At 38.5% G+C, this 17,675-nt stretch overlaps 1 protein-coding gene across 1 annotated transcript in view; it reads left to right on the forward strand.

The window, feature by feature from the left end:
* The first annotated feature begins 453 nt into the window (after positions 1-453).
* The window catches only part of ATP6V0D2 (ATPase H+ transporting V0 subunit d2), a 42,221-nt gene continuing 24,999 nt past the window's right edge, over positions 454-17,675 (forward strand). Inside the window, exons 1-2 of the mRNA XM_025433651.3 lie at positions 454-815; positions 11,370-11,541. Coding sequence (XP_025289436.1) covers positions 686-815; positions 11,370-11,541 — 302 coding nt within the window. The 5' untranslated portion in view covers positions 454-685. The remainder of the gene's footprint in view (positions 816-11,369; positions 11,542-17,675) is intronic.

Raw genomic sequence — 17,675 nt, forward strand, 5'->3', positions numbered from 1 at the left:
GCTCTGCTCCCAGACTTGGGGCTGGGGGCAGGGGACAAGGGGCGGGGGCAGGGGGAGGGGTGGGCTGGGGGGTAAACAACTATCTGCCTTTGCAAGGGTTAAGAGCTCCTAAACATTTGCTTTACAAACAACTGCATTGCTGAATTTGCTTCTCAGGATTCTTCAAATTGCCGGCTCACAACCGATCTATTTACAAAACTTAATTTTTAAAAAAAGAAGAAAAGCCCTCCCTTCTTTCATATTAACAATCCTCAAGAAATTTAGGACAAATGCAATTCACAATGGAAAGCTCAGGCACTCAGATGGAGGGAGGAATGTTCCCAAAACACAGAGGTGTCTCAGGCCTTCCAGTGGCAAAACTGGGAGGGGGCCAGTTGCTCTGGGAGGGAAAGAGCAGAGCCCTGACCCTCCCTCCCTCCTACTCTACTTCTCCCTGTGGAGGTTTCCTTGGCTTGTCTTGCTGATTCACTGTTGCTGTGAAAACAGGGCTGAGCATGCTGTTGAGATCCACAGAAACCAGAGGAAACTAGTCATAAAAACCCTGAGTACTGACTATCAGCTGATAGATCTCTTCCTGATAGCGCCTCATAACAGCTCACACTTTTTTCCAGACTAGAGCAAATCTTCAGGAGCCGACCAGGATCCAGAGCTGTGTCAGCCCCACTTGGCAGTGATCTCTTTCCCCATGCTTGAGGGAGCCGAGCTGTACTTCAACGTGGACCATGGCTACCTGGAAGGCCTGGTGCGTGGGTGCAAGGCCAGCCTCCTGACCCAGCAGGACTACATCAACCTGGTCCAGTGCGAGACCCTGGAAGGTAAGCCCTGCTCTTCCCACCATTTAAAAAGGGGGAAAAGGAAATGATGCTGCCCATTGGAAGCCTGGGGAAGGGACTGTGCTCCTATGGCCTGAGAGTCCAAAACAGGTTCTTATTCCCAGGGCCCAGATTTCAGCGGCCCATGCACTTGGAGGAAGGGGAAAAAAATCACATCTTTCTTTTCCATTTTCTCTAAGTGAAATTTAGCATTTCCTTTTATTGTGAATGTAGGCAACAAGTCACAGTGGTCAGTTAGTACTTTGTCACCAACAGAAATGCAATATTTTCATATCCCTCTACGATTCTCACAGATATTTTGAAATATTTATATTTTCATGATTTCACAATTAAACTTGGCATTGCACTTATTCTTTAATCTTGATATTTAATGTCTTAATAAAGTACAGTGTTACGCCTGTTTTATTTTTTAATTTTTTTTAGAGAGAGAGCACACATGCTAGAAGGGGGAGGGGCAGAGAGAGATAATTTTTTTTTAAGATTTTATTTTTTTATTCATGAGAGACGCAGAGAGAGAGGCAGAGACATAGGAAAAGGGAGAAGTAGGCTCGCTGCAGGGAGCCCCATGTGGGACTCGATCCCAGGACCCCGGGATCACGACCTGAGCCAAAGGCAGGCGCTCAACCACTGAGCCACCCAGGTGTCCCAAAAGGGAGAGAATTTTAAGCTGACCCTGGGTAGGGCTCACTCTCACCACCCTAAGATCATGACCTGAGTTGAAATCAAGAGTGGGACACTCAAACAATTGGGCCACCCAGGCGTTACAGAGTGTGACACATTTTAAAACATCTTGATCACTATAGTTAACACATTTTGTTCACTTTGCAATCCTATGTATTTTCATCCTACATATTTATAAATAATATCTGGAGAAGGACTTCATCAAACTGCTCAACGACACATGCTCCCCCTGCCCCTCAAAATGCTAAGAAATTTGGTCTAGAGAATTTTATTCTATATGTAGTTTTTCAGTATATATTGATAATAAGATTTATTTGAGGTTTATCTCTAACTGAAGCTTGAGAAAAAAGAGATGGGTGGGTGGTGAGGCCAAGCCCTGTATTCAAAAGTACTAACCTTGACTTCTGCTAAGTGGAGACAGGTGGCCTAAGGCTCACCACCTCTGAGCCTCAGAGTCCTCACTTGTAGAATGCAGTGGTGATGCCTGCTTTGCCTGCTTTGTTTGGAGAAATAAATGAAGTAATACTTGAGAGATATGTTAGAAAATGTGAAGCACATGTGAATGGAAATTATCTTTTTTTAAGCACTTTATTGAGGTGTGATTGACATACATAAAACTGTGTATATTTAATGTATTACAACCTGATGAGATTAGGGGTAAGTATGCATCCATGAAATCATCACCACAATCTATGCCACAAATCTATCCACTACCTCCAAAAGTTTCTTCCTGCCCTCTATTATTTGTGTGTGTGTGTCAACTGCATTCTCTATGCTGTACAGTAGATCTCTAGAACTTATTAATCTGTGTTTCCAAAACTTTGTACCCATTGACTAAAACCTCCTCATTTCTCCCTTTACTTTGGAAATGATCTTTAAGCTATGGTTTTTTCAAAACTCTATCAAACATTTTGCATCTATAATACAGCATTTTTATTATAAAAATATCTACACTAGTTCATTTTGAAATGTACTTATAAAATCAATATATGTCAATAGTAAGGTGCTTTAAAACTTCCAGATTATTCTAGAAGAAACAAAGTAAGAAGGATCAAACTGCTAGAAAGTGTGTTGAAAGCAAAAAACAAAACAAAAAACCTGAAGGTGACTTTGCTGAGGCTGAAGGTCCTGGGTCATTTGCTTGTGGTTTTGACTTGTTAAAGCCAGAGTTAATTAAGGTGGAGCTGTTCAAATGGAGATAGATGCTCTCCTTTCATTAGCAATGGAGACAGCTAAAAAATCTTTCAGATGATAAATAATTCTGTGGTCTACAAATAATTGCAATATAATCCCAAATCCTAAATCATTTCAACATATTAAATTAGAAGCTTAATGACTAGAGAATATTAATCATGTACAGAAAATCTACATAAATATTGCGATAACTTTGTAGAGTGATAGAGCGTAACTAATACTTATCATGGTGAGCATTCCATAATGTATACAGTTGTTGAATCATTGTCATAACCTGAAACTAATATAATGTATGTCAACTCTACTTGAATAAAAAAGAGAGAATGTAAAAAAAAAAAGAGAGAGGGAATGTGCTTAAAGAAGAAAAAGTGAATGAATGCAGGGAAGAATGAGTGTTTTTTAACAGAAGCCACTAGAATGATTTGTATTTAGTTTTCAGTCAAGCTTTTATTTTTTTAAATTTAAGTAATCTCTACACCTAATGTGGAGCTCGAACTCAGGACCCCAAGGTCAAGAGCCAGCTCTCCTCCAACCGAGCCAGCCTAGCGCCACCAGCCAAGCTTTTAAACGAGTTTAGGAATGCAAATTTAACACAAACAATACATAAAATGTGATACAAAATCTGGTTTAGCCTGCTCACCAAAGAATCCAGAGAAACCACCCTCAGCTTCAATTTGGGAGCGGAAAAAGGTTTTCAGACCCTTTTGAAGACCTGAAGCAAGAATCTTTTTAGAAAAATACACACAAATGCATAACATACAAAATTTTCCATGGAGTATCAGGGGTCATGGTTAAGAAACCCTGGCACATACACCAATTGTTTATTGTCCCCGTACCTCAGGTTTCTATCCTTCTTTCCTCCTAATAATATATTTTTTCAGCCAGTCATTTCACACCCCTGTTTGAATCTGTGTACCAATCTGTTTGGAGACTCCCAGGAATATCAAGTGTGAGTCAATAAACTGCGGGTTATAATGGCTGCTGAGAAAGTAAATCTAAATGAGGACTTCATGTCTGCAGTTAACAGTTGAGGATACTGAGGCTTAGAATGACTGTGTCTAGTCTGACACTCTTGTCAGGGAGTATAGACGTATCTGCATCTCTTTTCCTACTAAAATGTCTGTGCCTCCTGAGCATGAACTGGAGCTAAATGATTGTCTGTGTTGATGCTAGTTCCATTTTGATATAGAAAATAATAAGGCCTGCCCTATCCGATTATTTCATAGGCTGCTGGGAGATAACTTGTGAAAAGCAATGCACTGTTTGCATCTGCACATGTACGGAGAGAAACTCAACTATCTTCTGAGCTGGATTACCAATTGAGAAGAGGGGAGCCTGGCTGGCTCAGTCAGTACAGCATGTGACTCTTTGATCTTGGGGTTATAAGTTCAAGCCCAATACTGGGTATAGAGATCACTTAAAAATAAAATTTTAAAAAAAGGAGTTGAGGGACGCCTGGGTGGCTCAGTGGTTGAGCGTCTGCCTTCGGCCCAGGGCGTGATTGATCCTGGGGTCCCGGGATCGAGTTCCACATTGGGCTCCCTGCATGGAGTCTGCTTCTCCCTCTGCCTGTATCTCTGCCCCTCTCTCTTTCTCTGTGTGTGTGTGTGTGTCTCTCATGAATAAAGAAATAAAATCTTTAAAATAAAAAAAAAGGAGTTATTCCTTACCAAAAAAGGGGGGAGGAGTTGAAGAGAAGAAATCAAGGTCAAAAAAAAAAAAAGAAATCAAGGTCATTTTTGGGGGGGGCCAGCTGGTAAGGACTTCAGGGTTTCTGTTTCCGTTTGCATAAAATGTGCACTGTACCAACAATGGATGAAGAAGAGTAGGTAAAGAAAAGCTAACTTGGCAAATATTAAATTTGCCTTTAGTCTTTTCAAGTTCTCTGGGCTTCAAAGGGGTTCTGACGCCAACAAATTGCTTTAGAATTACTTAGAGAGAACACATAAGGTTTCAGGTAAATTTAGAAGAGAAAATGAAGATTGTCTAGAAAAGCTTTTTGAAAAATCCTAGAATTCATAACTGCTTAACTGGGTATATAATTGTGCCAGTGTGATCAGAAATACTCATCTGTTCCAAGGTCTGCCCCTGACTAACAGCGACCTGAATCAGTTGCTAGAACACTCCGTGACTCAGTCTTTCCCAGAAACAAAGGAGCAAAGCTAGTTCACATGGTCTGGTCCCACTGGTAGTGCTGGGAGGCTGTATCACATGGAAACTTTAAAGTCTTTAAAAGTGATTTTGCAGCAAAATAATACTGCTAAAGGGACATGAAATACTCTTTTAAAGAATTAACACTTTTTAAAAAAAATATTAAGACTCTGTTTCTTAGAGCAGCTTTTAAGTTAGCAGCAATTTTTGTTGTTGCTGTTGTTAGCAGCAAAATTGAGGAGAAAGTACAGAGATTTCCCATATAGCTCCTGCCTCCACACGCAGCCTCGCCACCGCCAGCATTCCCCACTGCAGCCCACAGTACACTTGTTATAACTGATGAACCTACACTGATGCATCTTAATACCCAGAGTCCATAGTTTATGTTATGGTTCACTCTCGGTGTTATACATTATGGGCTTGGACAAATATATAATGACATGTATCCGTCATTATGGTGTCATACAAAGTATTTTCACTGCCCTAAAAATCCTCTGTTGCACCTGTTCATTCCCGGCCCGCAACCCCACTTCTGGCGACCACCAATCTTTTTGCTGTCTCATAGTTTTGCCTTTTCCAGAATGTGATATAGTTAGAATTATACAGCGTGCAGCCCTTTCAGATTGGCTTCTCTCACTTAATCACATGCATTTAAGTTCTCTTCATTTCTTTTCATGGCAACATTGCTGTTTTCATTAGAATTTTTAAAATTACAAATAAGACTGCGGTAAATATTCTCTCCTCTTCAAAGAAGACAAGGTGGTAAAACTAATACTTGAGAGCTCTAGAATTTAGTCATTGATCTTTTCTAAAATATATGGTGAGAAGTGTCCACTGGCCTTGTGGATTGAAACTTCACTTTGTCCTCTCTTGCCATATATTTTCTTTTAAGGGAATGAGGAAATCTAATTATATCTCACCAACAATTATGTCCCTTTTAGGGGACATGACCTTCCTTCCTTTCCAATAGGAATTATTTTAACAACAATATATTAATCATTTCTGGCCAGAGTCGAGGAAGTAAAACTAAATAAGATAGAGTCTCTGCCCTACAAGGGTTCCCACTCTGAAGAATAAAAATATTAAAAAATAAGAACTCTTAATGTGGGCAGTTGGGCAGGACCTATCAAAATTCCAAATGCATACATGCTTGGCCTGGGACCTCATATAGCATTGTTTAGAATAGCAAAAGATGGAAGCAAATCAAATGTCCATCTGCAGGGAACTGATTAAACTACTTATGTAACATTCACATAACAGAATATTCTGTAGCTATTAAAAAAAAAAACAACACGATGACACCCCTTTAAGAGGACTGATATGGAAATTCTATTAAGGGGAAGAACTATGTGTGGCATAGTACTCTTTAGTAAAAGGGCAGATAAATTTAAAAATATTTTTTCTATATGCTGGTCTAGATACAAAGAAACTAAAAGGTTCCAGCAAAACTAAAAATAGTAGTTACCTGCATCTAGGAATGAGTGGGCGGGGGTGGTGGTAGATGACAAGCACAGGCAACCTTTCACTTTCTATCTATATTTATACCTACTATCTATTTTTAAATGAAAAAATATATATAGGAGGAGGACTTCATTCAAAGGGCTTTCTTCATGCTCCCTTAAATGCTATTTGAACCTCCAATTATAGCACTTAGTTTTTCCACCTTGTATTAAAAATGCATATCTAATGCCATCACATCCCTGTTCAAAAATACTTCAGTGGCTTTCATCAGGCAGGATAAACTTTACCCTTGGTTCAAAAGGCTGGAGCAGTCTTGCTGTTCTCTACCTTGCAAGCAATTTCTCAAAACTCTTCTACATTTTGTGAAGTTTATTCCTTCGGTGACAAATTCCGTTCTCTAACCTGTCTGCCTGGAGAACACTCATTCCTCTTTACAGTCTCCACTCGAGTTACTTCCTCTGTAAATCTTTTGACTGCAGGCCTGTTGGTGTACAGTCGACAGGCCTTACCTTCGTACTCTATTGTACCTTGAAATGGACCTGATTCTCTGACATGCATAGATGCGTCATGCTGGGAGGACACTTGTCTCGCTTGACTATCTAGCCCCTGGAAGTAACAGTTAAGGGCTTAACTCATAAATGAATAAATGAATCTATCGCCTCCTATACTATAAGTTTCTCAAGGACAGAAACTATCAATATGTGAGGCCACCAAGGAACCAGATAGGTGGTGGGGGGGATACTTTTACAATGTATATGTATATCAAATGTACACTTTAAATACCTTACAGTCTTGTTTGTCAGTTGTACTTCGATGAACCTGAAATTTTAAAAAGAAATATCCATTTTTTTAAAAGGAGCAGAGGCTATATGCTTTACTGTGCTAGTTCCCCTAGCCTACAGCTGTGTTTTGCACATGGTAAGAATCTGAAAATTCACCTTAGAAATGCCTGCATGTTTGGGTTCAAGTCCTAGCATTTCTACTTTCTGGCTCTAGGATATTAAGCCAGGTTGCTTAACTTTTAGCATGAGGCTTTCTTATCTGATACTTAGATAATATCTCCCTGGCCTAACTCCCAGTGATCAGGAGCATCAGAAAATTCTGAAAATGTTTTGTAAACTTTAAATCATAAGAATTCCTAGGAAACCATAAGTACCTCCCTCAACTACAGTGTGTGTACAACAAGAACTAGTTTCCCCTGTTTTGCTGGACTTTTGAATTCCTGGAATAATTCTTCCCATCTCATGGTTATGATTAGTGGTGTTTTGTGTATATATATATGGTTCTATGTAGCTGATTCTGTTCTTCAGAGAGCACCAGTTTGTTTGGTGAATAAGAACCAAAATGAGGAGTTTCAACCCTGGTTAACATGCATGGAATTGTATAATGAAGTACTATGTGGTCCTAAGTTTTTAGCACAAAATAAATCTACCAATATTTGTAGTTTATGTGATAAAAATCGTATTAGGTGATAGTAGAGAATATGATAAGCAGTAAGATATTATTCACTCTCTAAACAGTTCTCTAGTTGAGGATCTCATAAATAAGTAAAAACAATCCAAGTTTTAAAATGCAAGAATGAGGGGCAGCCCGGGTGGCTCAGTGGTTTAGCACCGCCTTCAGCCTAGGTTGTGATCCTGGAGACTGGGGATCGAGTCCCACGTCAGGCTCCCTGCATGGGGCCTGCTTCTCCCTCTGCCTGGGTCTCTGCCTCTCTCTCTCTCTATCTCTCTGTGTATCTCTAATAAATAAATAAAATCTTTAAAAAAATAAATAAAATACAAGAATGAGTTGAACCTGTAGATGGCAGATATATTCAAAAGGGAAGCAGATCTTCAGGACTAAAGGCTAGAAAAATGCCAATGAAATGCGGGCAAGCAGGGTTGAGGTGGCTGGGCATTCTGGGCCAGCAGGGAAAATTAATGAACTACAGATTCCTGTACTTAATAAAAACATGGATGAGGAGTAAACCAGTTTGGCTGCAATACTAGAATACATGGAGATAAGGCTGGAATTTCAGCTGGGAAAAACTTTGAAGGACCTTGGAGACCTGATTATGGAGCTTTAGGAAAATGAGTGAAGTCAAGGGACCTGTTTAGATCGTTGGTCAAATACTCATAAGCATAGAAAACATGAACATGCTATTTTTCTGAGCCTCAGTGTCTTCATCTATAAAATAGGAATATTTGTTAAGGTTAAGAGATGATGTCCATTAGAACCACTCTGTCAGTGGTAAAACAGTACAAATATTAGGAAAGTCCTTTTTGATCTGCCTACAACTGTCAATGACTCCAAGATTCATATAGGGTCATTACTAACTCAAAAGAATTCTTAGGAAAGATGAAACTGGAGGCAGGGAGTAAGTACCTGAGGAGAAATGAGCTTGGGAAAATCAATTTAGAGCTCACAGCAGTAATCTTGATGTCAGGTGGCCATTCTAAACCAAGGGCATGAAGAGTGGAAACCAGAGAAGACATGAAGGAACAAGGCAGGGGATTTGGCTTAAGAAAGCACCAAAAAGGACTTGAAGTTTTATCACTGTAAGGATGGCAGTAAATTAGCAAAAATGGAGGGAGAAGTTCCGGTTTTATAGTTACTGGTATATATATTAATATCTGAGTAATTATAAGATCTGATGGCCAATGCCAATACATCAGCTGAGAATATTCTGATTTAGAGAAAAAATACCAAAGTCTTTAGCCAACAGAAATAAATTATTGCTGAAGTGGGTGGGTACACATGAGAAGAAAAAAAAAAAAGGTAGTATTATGTAGTAGCTTCCACATGCTGGCTCTTCACCTACATCATCTTGTTTAATTCCCTCAACAACCCCAAAGCATGGGTTCTATATCCATTTTGTAGGTGAAGAAACTGGGCTCAGAAAGGTCAGATTACGTCTTATTAAGTTCAATGCCAGCAGAGTGTAGGGAAAAGGCAGGGGATGCCTCAAGGATAGCACCCCCTGCAGGTACCTCTGCAGGTGCTTCCTTGGCATAAAACTTACATGAAGTGTGAAAGTCTGGACATTCACTTTATTAGAGAGCCCCGAACAGGAAGCTGCACAGGGAAAAAAAAATTCTCATTTTTAAAAACTGATCTGACCAACAAATTAATGGAAGGTGATCATGACGTCCCAGATCACTATCCTGCCTCAGGAGCCAAGTAGATCACTCCACTGAACCCAGTGACTGCAACCCACAGAAGACACATTTTTACACTATGACCCTGTGTGCACACATATGTATATGCTGTTCTGTGTTATACACTCATGTTTGTTATAAAAGCCTAATCCAATACTTTTATTCTTTGCCATTTGGGACCTATTAAATTGATTTAGTTTGTAGTGATCCCAGTTTGGAAAACATTTCCATTTCCTCATTTGAATGAAAAAGAAAAAAAAAAAACGTCACTTCTCTGGATGAAAAAGCAGTCTAATTTTCCAAAGCGAGCTCCGTGGGTGGCTCCATTGTTTTCTAGTGGGCTCGGGAGGTTCTGTACCATACTCTTTTCAAAAATCACTCAAAGTAATGTGTTAAAGGCTTTCCATTCCTACAGCTGAGAAGCCTGTTTATTTCAAATTTATTTGACCACAAAGTCCTTTTTATCACGTACCTATTTAAATAAGCAGTTGGGGAAATGGAGAAAAAAAATTATGTGAACCCATTTTGAAAACTATAAAACGATAAGCGTTGCTGATATTGTTAGCAGTCTATCATCAGCTCAGAGCAAACATTTCAGATTTTGAGATGTTCTTAGAATCTCCCTGCAAGCGTCCCTTGGATTGTTTTGGTGCTGGGGAAAAAAAGGTTCCTCTTATTTCATTTGCCTCTCCATTGACAACAGTATTACACGATTCCTGTGGGATCTGAAATACTTGAGATGTTGAATTTCAGGATATCATTGGCAGCTAAAAGGTTTGGAAGTTATTTTGCTTAAAAGAAACATATGCCACATGAGCAAAATATCATGGTTTTGAAAGAAATAACATTTGTATTTCTTCTGTTGGCAAATATTCCTCAGTGTTGAGAACGCAACCTGTCAAATTGTATAAAAATCCAAGCTGCCAAAATAAAAGCCAAGTAAGACGTGTCCCCCCGCCAAAAAAAAAGTATAATTTTTAAAAACCAAGTTAACTAAATAGCTAATTGAGCAAATAAATTCTGCAGTCAGGTAAAGAATATTTCCGGCACATAATCTCCTCCAGATAGTAAGAAAGAATGCCTGTCCACTGAATCTCAGATACATAAGAGTCGCTTGAGGCCTAATTGCAAATCCACTCTCTCATCAGCTACCACAGCAATAAGTTCATAGCCAACAATGAAATCCGGTTATCCTCGGGATAAAGGAAGTCATACCAAGCCTTTCTTGAGACAACCCCTGCTTGTTTCTCTGGCTTCATTTCTTAACCTCTCCTTCTCTCCCACTTAATGCTTCAGCAATTACCTGGCATTCAAAAACATTGCCATTTACAGGATGCCTGGCATGGTCTTCTGGAAATGATGTTCAATTTCAAGAGTAAGGAGATCCATCTCCTAATTCAAGCCTTACTACTATAAAACCCCACCACTTAGCCTCATTGAGACTCAATTTCTTCATCTATAATAAAAGGATATTGTTGAAGACTGCCCATTCCACCTCCCATACCCATGGTAAATATTACTAAGAAACTTCTTTTTTCCATCAAACCAAGATGAAGCTTTAGACTCCTTCTCAACAGTTTTCTGAGCAGCTCTTTCCAAATGACTACAACTGGCTCAGGTAAACTTAGGACTAGGTGGTTGTTAATGTTTTCACCTGTGTTAAATAATTCTAGATTACTTGACTAATTGAATTTTTTTGTTGTACTAGAATATCTGTACTAACATTGATTTTCTATTGCTTTAGATAGTAACACTCAAAGCTAACTCATACGTAGACTTTATGTTAAGGTCTAATAAGATAATTAATATGCAAATTATCATAAAGTCACAATAAATTCAATTAATGTTGTAAAAGTTACTTAACGCATGTTCAAAATTTAATCTGATTTGAGGTTTCATTTAATTTCAGATGTGAAAATTCATCTCCAGACCACTGATTATGGCAACTTCTTGGCTAATCAAACAAATCCTCTTACTGTTTCCAAAATTGACACGGAGATGAGGAAAAAGCTATGCAGAGAATTTGAATATTTCCGGAATCATTCCCTGGAACCGCTGAGCACATTTTTTACGTACATGACGTAAGTGGTAGCAGGAAGCCCTATTGATCCCCTATTAGTGCAAACAACCCGTAATAGTTATAGGTCGGGGGGCATTAGGTTGGCATGAGGCTTAAAACCTTTTTCTCTTGTTTGTAAATTTGAATACATTCAAATTTTGGCAACTGATAAGCTCACCGAGCCTCATATTCATTGTTAGAAGATAGACTTCATTTATTTATAAACATAATTTTGTAGGTGGTGGTAGCCTCCACAAAAAGCCATGTTTTCAGGGCTGCCTAGAAGGCTCAGTCGGTAGAGCACGCAACTTTTGATCTCAGGGTCATGAGTTCAAGCCCCAAGTTGGGCGTAAAGTTTAGTTTGTTGTTGTTTATTGTTTGTTTTTTGTTTAAAGGCACTGTTTTCAGTTTACATTTCAAGAAAAATTGTAAGCATGCTTATTTAAAACATTCTGGCTGCTGATACTGAAGGTAAATATTATGTGACATTTTTGGATCACTTGTCAGGGTGGAGCTGAAACATCACAAATTATTGTTAAGGCTACAACTACCCTTTCCTGATTCCCTTTGCAACAAGCAGAAGTAGCTCCCATCATAGTCACATGTTTTATTTTTATTCCTTTCCATCACCAGTAGTTGCAATTTTTCACTATGAAGGCTTTTCATTCTAAACAATGTTTGAATTTCTACACAATAATAAATTGTACCTTTAGTAATCCAGTTAATAAATTTTATCCAGTGTTCAATACTTTGGGCCTCTCCAGTTCTAACAGAGAAGCTGGGAACAAATGTCCACAATAGATGAGCTGATTATTATGAATATACCATTTCAATGTAATATACGAAGTCGAGAATATTAGATTCAGGCCTTAGACTGGTTTAGAAAGGTATAAAATTAAAATATTCCTCTATTCCACATGCCCCTTTCTTCCCCACTCAGTTCCTTTCTACAAAAGTAAATGCTTCTTCATTTCATATGTATTTTCTAGAAAAATACTTACAGTTGAGTATATTTATTGATACACACTCAACTGACCTCAATTCATAATTCAAATTTATGCAAATGGATCATATTCCTTCTGCACTTTTTACCCCACCTAATATTTCTTTTTTAATATATATTTATTTATTTATCATGAGAGACACACACAGAGAGAGGCAGAGAGACAGGCAGAGGGAGAAGCAGGCTCCATGCAGAGAGCCTGATGCGGAACTCGATCCCAAGACCCTGGGAATACACCCTGGGCCGAAGGCAGATGCTCAACCACTGAGCCACCCAGGCGCCCCACCACCTAATATTTCTTAGAAATATCCTTGTCAGCATCATTCTCTTTATAATTGCCTAGAATTCCATGTTTGGTATATATCATGACTCGATTCACCAGGCATCTATTAACAAAGAACTATTTTTTTTCCATTGCAAAAAGTTTTGCAACTAGCTTATTACTGTGTAGGTCTTGAATTTATTTTTAAGCTAAATTTTTAGCAGTAGAAATAGTGAATCAAAGGAATTTTTAAAATTTTTATAAATTTTGCTAAGTTGTACTTAAGTATCACCAATTTGCACCCCCCAAAACAGTGCATGAGAAAGCCTGTGTCCTTACACCATCACCAACATTGGATATTATCTTTTTAGTTTTTGCCCATCCAATAAGTTAGAAGTTGTATCTTTTGCTTTGACTTCTATTTCTTTGTTAGCAGAATTGAGTTAGCAGAATTGAACATCATTTTGCACTTATTAATCATGTGTGTTTGCTACCTGACCAAATACTTTGTCCAATTTTTTTATTGGAGTATTCAGCAGTTTTTGTTGCTATGGAACGGCTCTTGGTAACGTAAGAAAGCTAGCTCTTCCTAATATATGTGGCAAAATTATTTTCTCAGTGTGATATAATTTAATTTTTATAGCTTTTCTTTTCCTGTAGAAACATTGGAATTTTTAAATTAGCTATAATCATCAGTCCTTTCATTCGTTGGCTTCTGATTGTCTGATTCTAAGCAGAAAGCCCTCCTCCACTCCAAATTTTTTTTAAACATTTATTTATTTATTCATGAGAGACACAGACTGCGAGAGAGAGGCAGAGACACAAGCAGAGGGAGAAGCAGGCTCCTCACAGGGAGCCCCGTGCAGGACTCGATTCCGGATCTCGGGATCACAACCTGAGCCAAAGGCAGGCACCCAATCGCTGAGCCACCCAGGTGTCCCTCTACTCCAAATTTATAGCAAATTTGCCTGTCTTTTATTTCATTTATTTGTTATTGTTGATGTTTCTTTTTTCTTTTCTCTTTTTGTTTTGTTTTGTTTTTTACATTTAAAACCTTGGTTCATCTAGAATTTATTTTAATGTAAGGAATGAGACTAGGGATCCAGCTCAAATTGTTTTTCCCCAATAGCTATCCAGTTGTTCTGATTCCATGTCCATAAATAAGCAAGTAGAAGAGATGACCATGGGTTTGAGGCAGGAAGTAATGGTTGGTATACCTGAGACATGTGGTTAGTGCCGATATACATTGTTTGTGCAATCAGACCTCCCATCAGTGCTATATAGGTTAGGATTTTATTTAAAGACAAGACCCCAGGTGCTGATTTCTTAAAGAATTTGCAAATACACAGCTAGTCAGAGATGAAAGTTTGGGTCTGACTCAATCCAAAGCCCAAGCACTTTCTTTGAGAAGAAGTTTCTTTGAGAAGCCTTCCAAAGATCTGACATTGTTGCTGAACCTGGAAAAATAGTAGAATTTGGAGAGAGGGAGAAGGTGGAGCATCTGAGGTTGAAGTATGTAGATGGGAAGGACGCTGCATGCATGATGAATAACAGGTCAGTTTTGGTGGGAGTGGGCCATGCCAAAAGGGGAAGGGAGAAATGGAGAAGGGAGGTTAGAAAAGTAGGTGCCCACCAGAAAATGCAGTCTTCAATGGCAGGCTTAGGAAGTTGGGCTTTATCACACTGAAGAGTATTTTTCATGTGTGTGTTAGTATCTGCAAGACCCTTCCTTAAAAATAAAAATCTGAAAAAAAGAAAATAAAATAAAAATCTGAAGGGGCACCTGACTGGCTCAGTCAGTAGAGCATGTGACTCTTGATCTTGGGGTTATGAGTTAGAGCCCCATGTTGGGTGTGGAGCCAACTTAAAAATATATATATTCTTTTTTTTTTAAATATATATATTCTTAAATAAAAATCTGAAGCAGAAACCTAAAATGTAAAAGAGACAAAAGAAGAGGCCAGGTTTGCTCATAGGACTCTTACCTCCCTGTATGGCTGAGGTGAGGAACAAAGTGCTTGGGCTTGGACTGGGTCAGCTCCAGGTTCATATCAGATCTTCAGTGGCTGCCTGGGAGAGAGGCTTTCTAAGCAGCGATGCCTCCTGCCAAAAAATTACCCTGACAAAGGTAGTTATGGAAACATCATTAAAGATTCCTCAGTGGGAAGACAAGATGGCCCTATCTGTGTGGAAGTAGAAATGACAATCAAAATACTAGACAATATTTATGGAATATTACTATATGCCAGGACTCTGCTGAGTGCTTTACAAACATTGTCTCCTTTAAACCTGACAAATCTTAGTTCTTATCATCACCATTTTAAGAACGAGGAAACTAAAGTTAAGTGCAGTAACTTGCCTGAGTCACAGATCAACAGATGGAGGAGTCATGCTTTAAAATTAAAATAAGGCAAATGTTGGCAGTAGGCTTTGTATACATATTTTGCTCAGATTTTAGATGAGTTCAGAAAACCTGACCCATGGTAATGACAGAGGACAGTTGAATTTTAATGGAGTCAAAAGGCTGCCAGATTTCATACTTTTTGGGTTGATAGACAGGTCTCCTGGGACAGAAACATGCTCAAAATGTATTAGGAAGTACTTTAGCTCTAAGAATGACTCTGAGTCACTTGGTCAATGTTTCCTCTTATGCGATGACTCCACGGTTAGTGTTTTAACTAAAGAATCTTAAACTTGGAGGAAGCCTTAGCATTAATTAAGCAAACATGTTTATTCCACAGCAAACAACCATGTTGATCTAGTTAAATAAAATGTACTCTGTTTCTAGGGTTGCCTGGGTGGCTCAGTCAGGTAAGCATCTGACTCTTGGTCTCCGCTCTGGTCTTGATCGTGGTGTTTTGAGTTCAAACTCCGTGTGGGGCTCCACTTTTAAAAAATTAACTACATAAGACTGAAAAGATAAAATGTACTCTGTTTCTAAAACAAAATCATTGGGCAGCCCGGGTGGCTGAGTGGTTTAGTGCTGCCTTCAGCCCCGGGTGTGATCCTGGAGACCTGGGATCGAGTCCCATGTCAGGCTCTCTGCATGGAGCCTGCTTCTCCCTCCCTCTGCCTGTGTCTCTGCCTCTCTTTCTCTCTGTGTCTCTCATGAATAAATAAATAAAATCTTTTAAAAAATAAATAAAATAAAACATAATTACTTAAAATTCTAAATATTTTTGGTCATTAGCAATGTTTAAAAACTATATACTAAGAATACAGGTGGTCACAAAGCCTTTCATAGAATATTAACACAAAGCTGAAAATGAAAAGATGGTCTAGGTAGTATTGGTACTATTAAAGGTGTTAGTCATGGACATGTTTTAATTTATCTACTCTCTTGGCTATAAATTATTTGAATTACTTCTTTTAGTATCTCTATCTATACTTGCTAGTATGTAATGGGCACTGAATATTTGTTGATTCAATATGTAATTCTGTATTTAGCAGAACCTTACACAGAGTGAGTAGATACTTCCAAACAACTCAGGATATTATATTTTATATAGCACTTGAATATTGGTTAGATGTCATGCCTGCAGATACATTTTGTATAATAAGGTCAGCGTTTAAAATAATTTTTAAAAATATATTTAGTCTAGGCTTGCATTCTTCAGTGGCCATGGTCTCTAACACTCGCTATTGTCTTTTATGATCTTCTGATCTGTCTTGTCTTACAATCTTAGGTTACTTATTAGACCCCCAAAGATATTCACTTTTACTTGAATGTTTTATTTACATCTCCACACAGGAACCCTGCAAAGAAGATGTTTACATCTCCATTTTTTTTAAATTAGAGAAACTGAGGGTCAATAAAATAATGAATTTTCTAAAGTCACACTATAATTAAGAGATTTGGAATGGATTTGATTCCAGGTCCATCAATCTAGAAAGCTAAAGATCTTGCACTGCCCTGGTAGTTTATAAAAAAGCTAGTAATTCAGAATCATCTGTGGGCATTTAAAAAGTTTGTATGTTCCTGATTCATATTCCAGGAAATTCTGAGCTTATTGGCCTTGGAGTGAGGCAGGCACCCTTTTGGAAGACACCCAGGTTATTCTGATATGCACCTCTGATTAAAAATGTCTCATCATGGTGCCTCAACTTTATGACTTGGAAGTCGCTTTCACAATTATTCTCATGAGCATTACCTCCTCGTCAGAGACCTAATAGCTCAACTGCACCAAAACCAAGGTCTTCTAAATGTCAGTCCATAATTTGTCCCACCATATCCTGTGAGTTGCCAGTCCAGGCAGCATCCAGATACTCTGTGCAGGACCTAGAGTTGTGTTACTCTAACAAGATGTATACATATGAAAAACAGTTCTTTTTTTTTTTTTTTTTTTTTTATTATGATAGAGAGAGGCAGAGACACAGGCAGATGGAGAAGCAGGCTCCATACACCGGGAGCCCGATGTGGGATTCGATCCCGGGTCTCCAGGATCGCGCCCTGGGCCAAAGGCAGGCGCCAAACTGCTGCGCCACCCAGGGATCCCTGAAAAACAGTTCTAAAACTACTTTTCTAATTTCTCTCTGGAACGTTTTGTGAAGTCAGGTGTCTAGCACCCACAAACTTCCATCAAATAGGATTACTATTCTATCAGGAATTTGCCCAAGGCATCCTTATGAAGATGTGAAGTCAACCTTAGTAGATGGTCTAAATTTAAGTTGTTATAATAAATACAATCTAAGCATTGCACATTTGTGTGATATAATTACCGTATATGTGAAACTTATTTTGAAAATCTGGAATGGATATTTTTAAATGCTTAATAGCAGGAAGATCTGGGGGTTTTGTATACTATAATTATACACAGTTGTGTGAAACAAAGGAATGAATCCATAGCATTTTAATGAAGAGACTATTTAATATAGGACTGAATTGTTTTAT

Source organism: Canis lupus, chromosome 29, assembly GCF_003254725.2.
Source record: "Canis lupus dingo isolate Sandy chromosome 29, ASM325472v2, whole genome shotgun sequence".
Classification (NCBI taxonomy): Eukaryota; Metazoa; Chordata; class Mammalia; order Carnivora; family Canidae; genus Canis; species Canis lupus.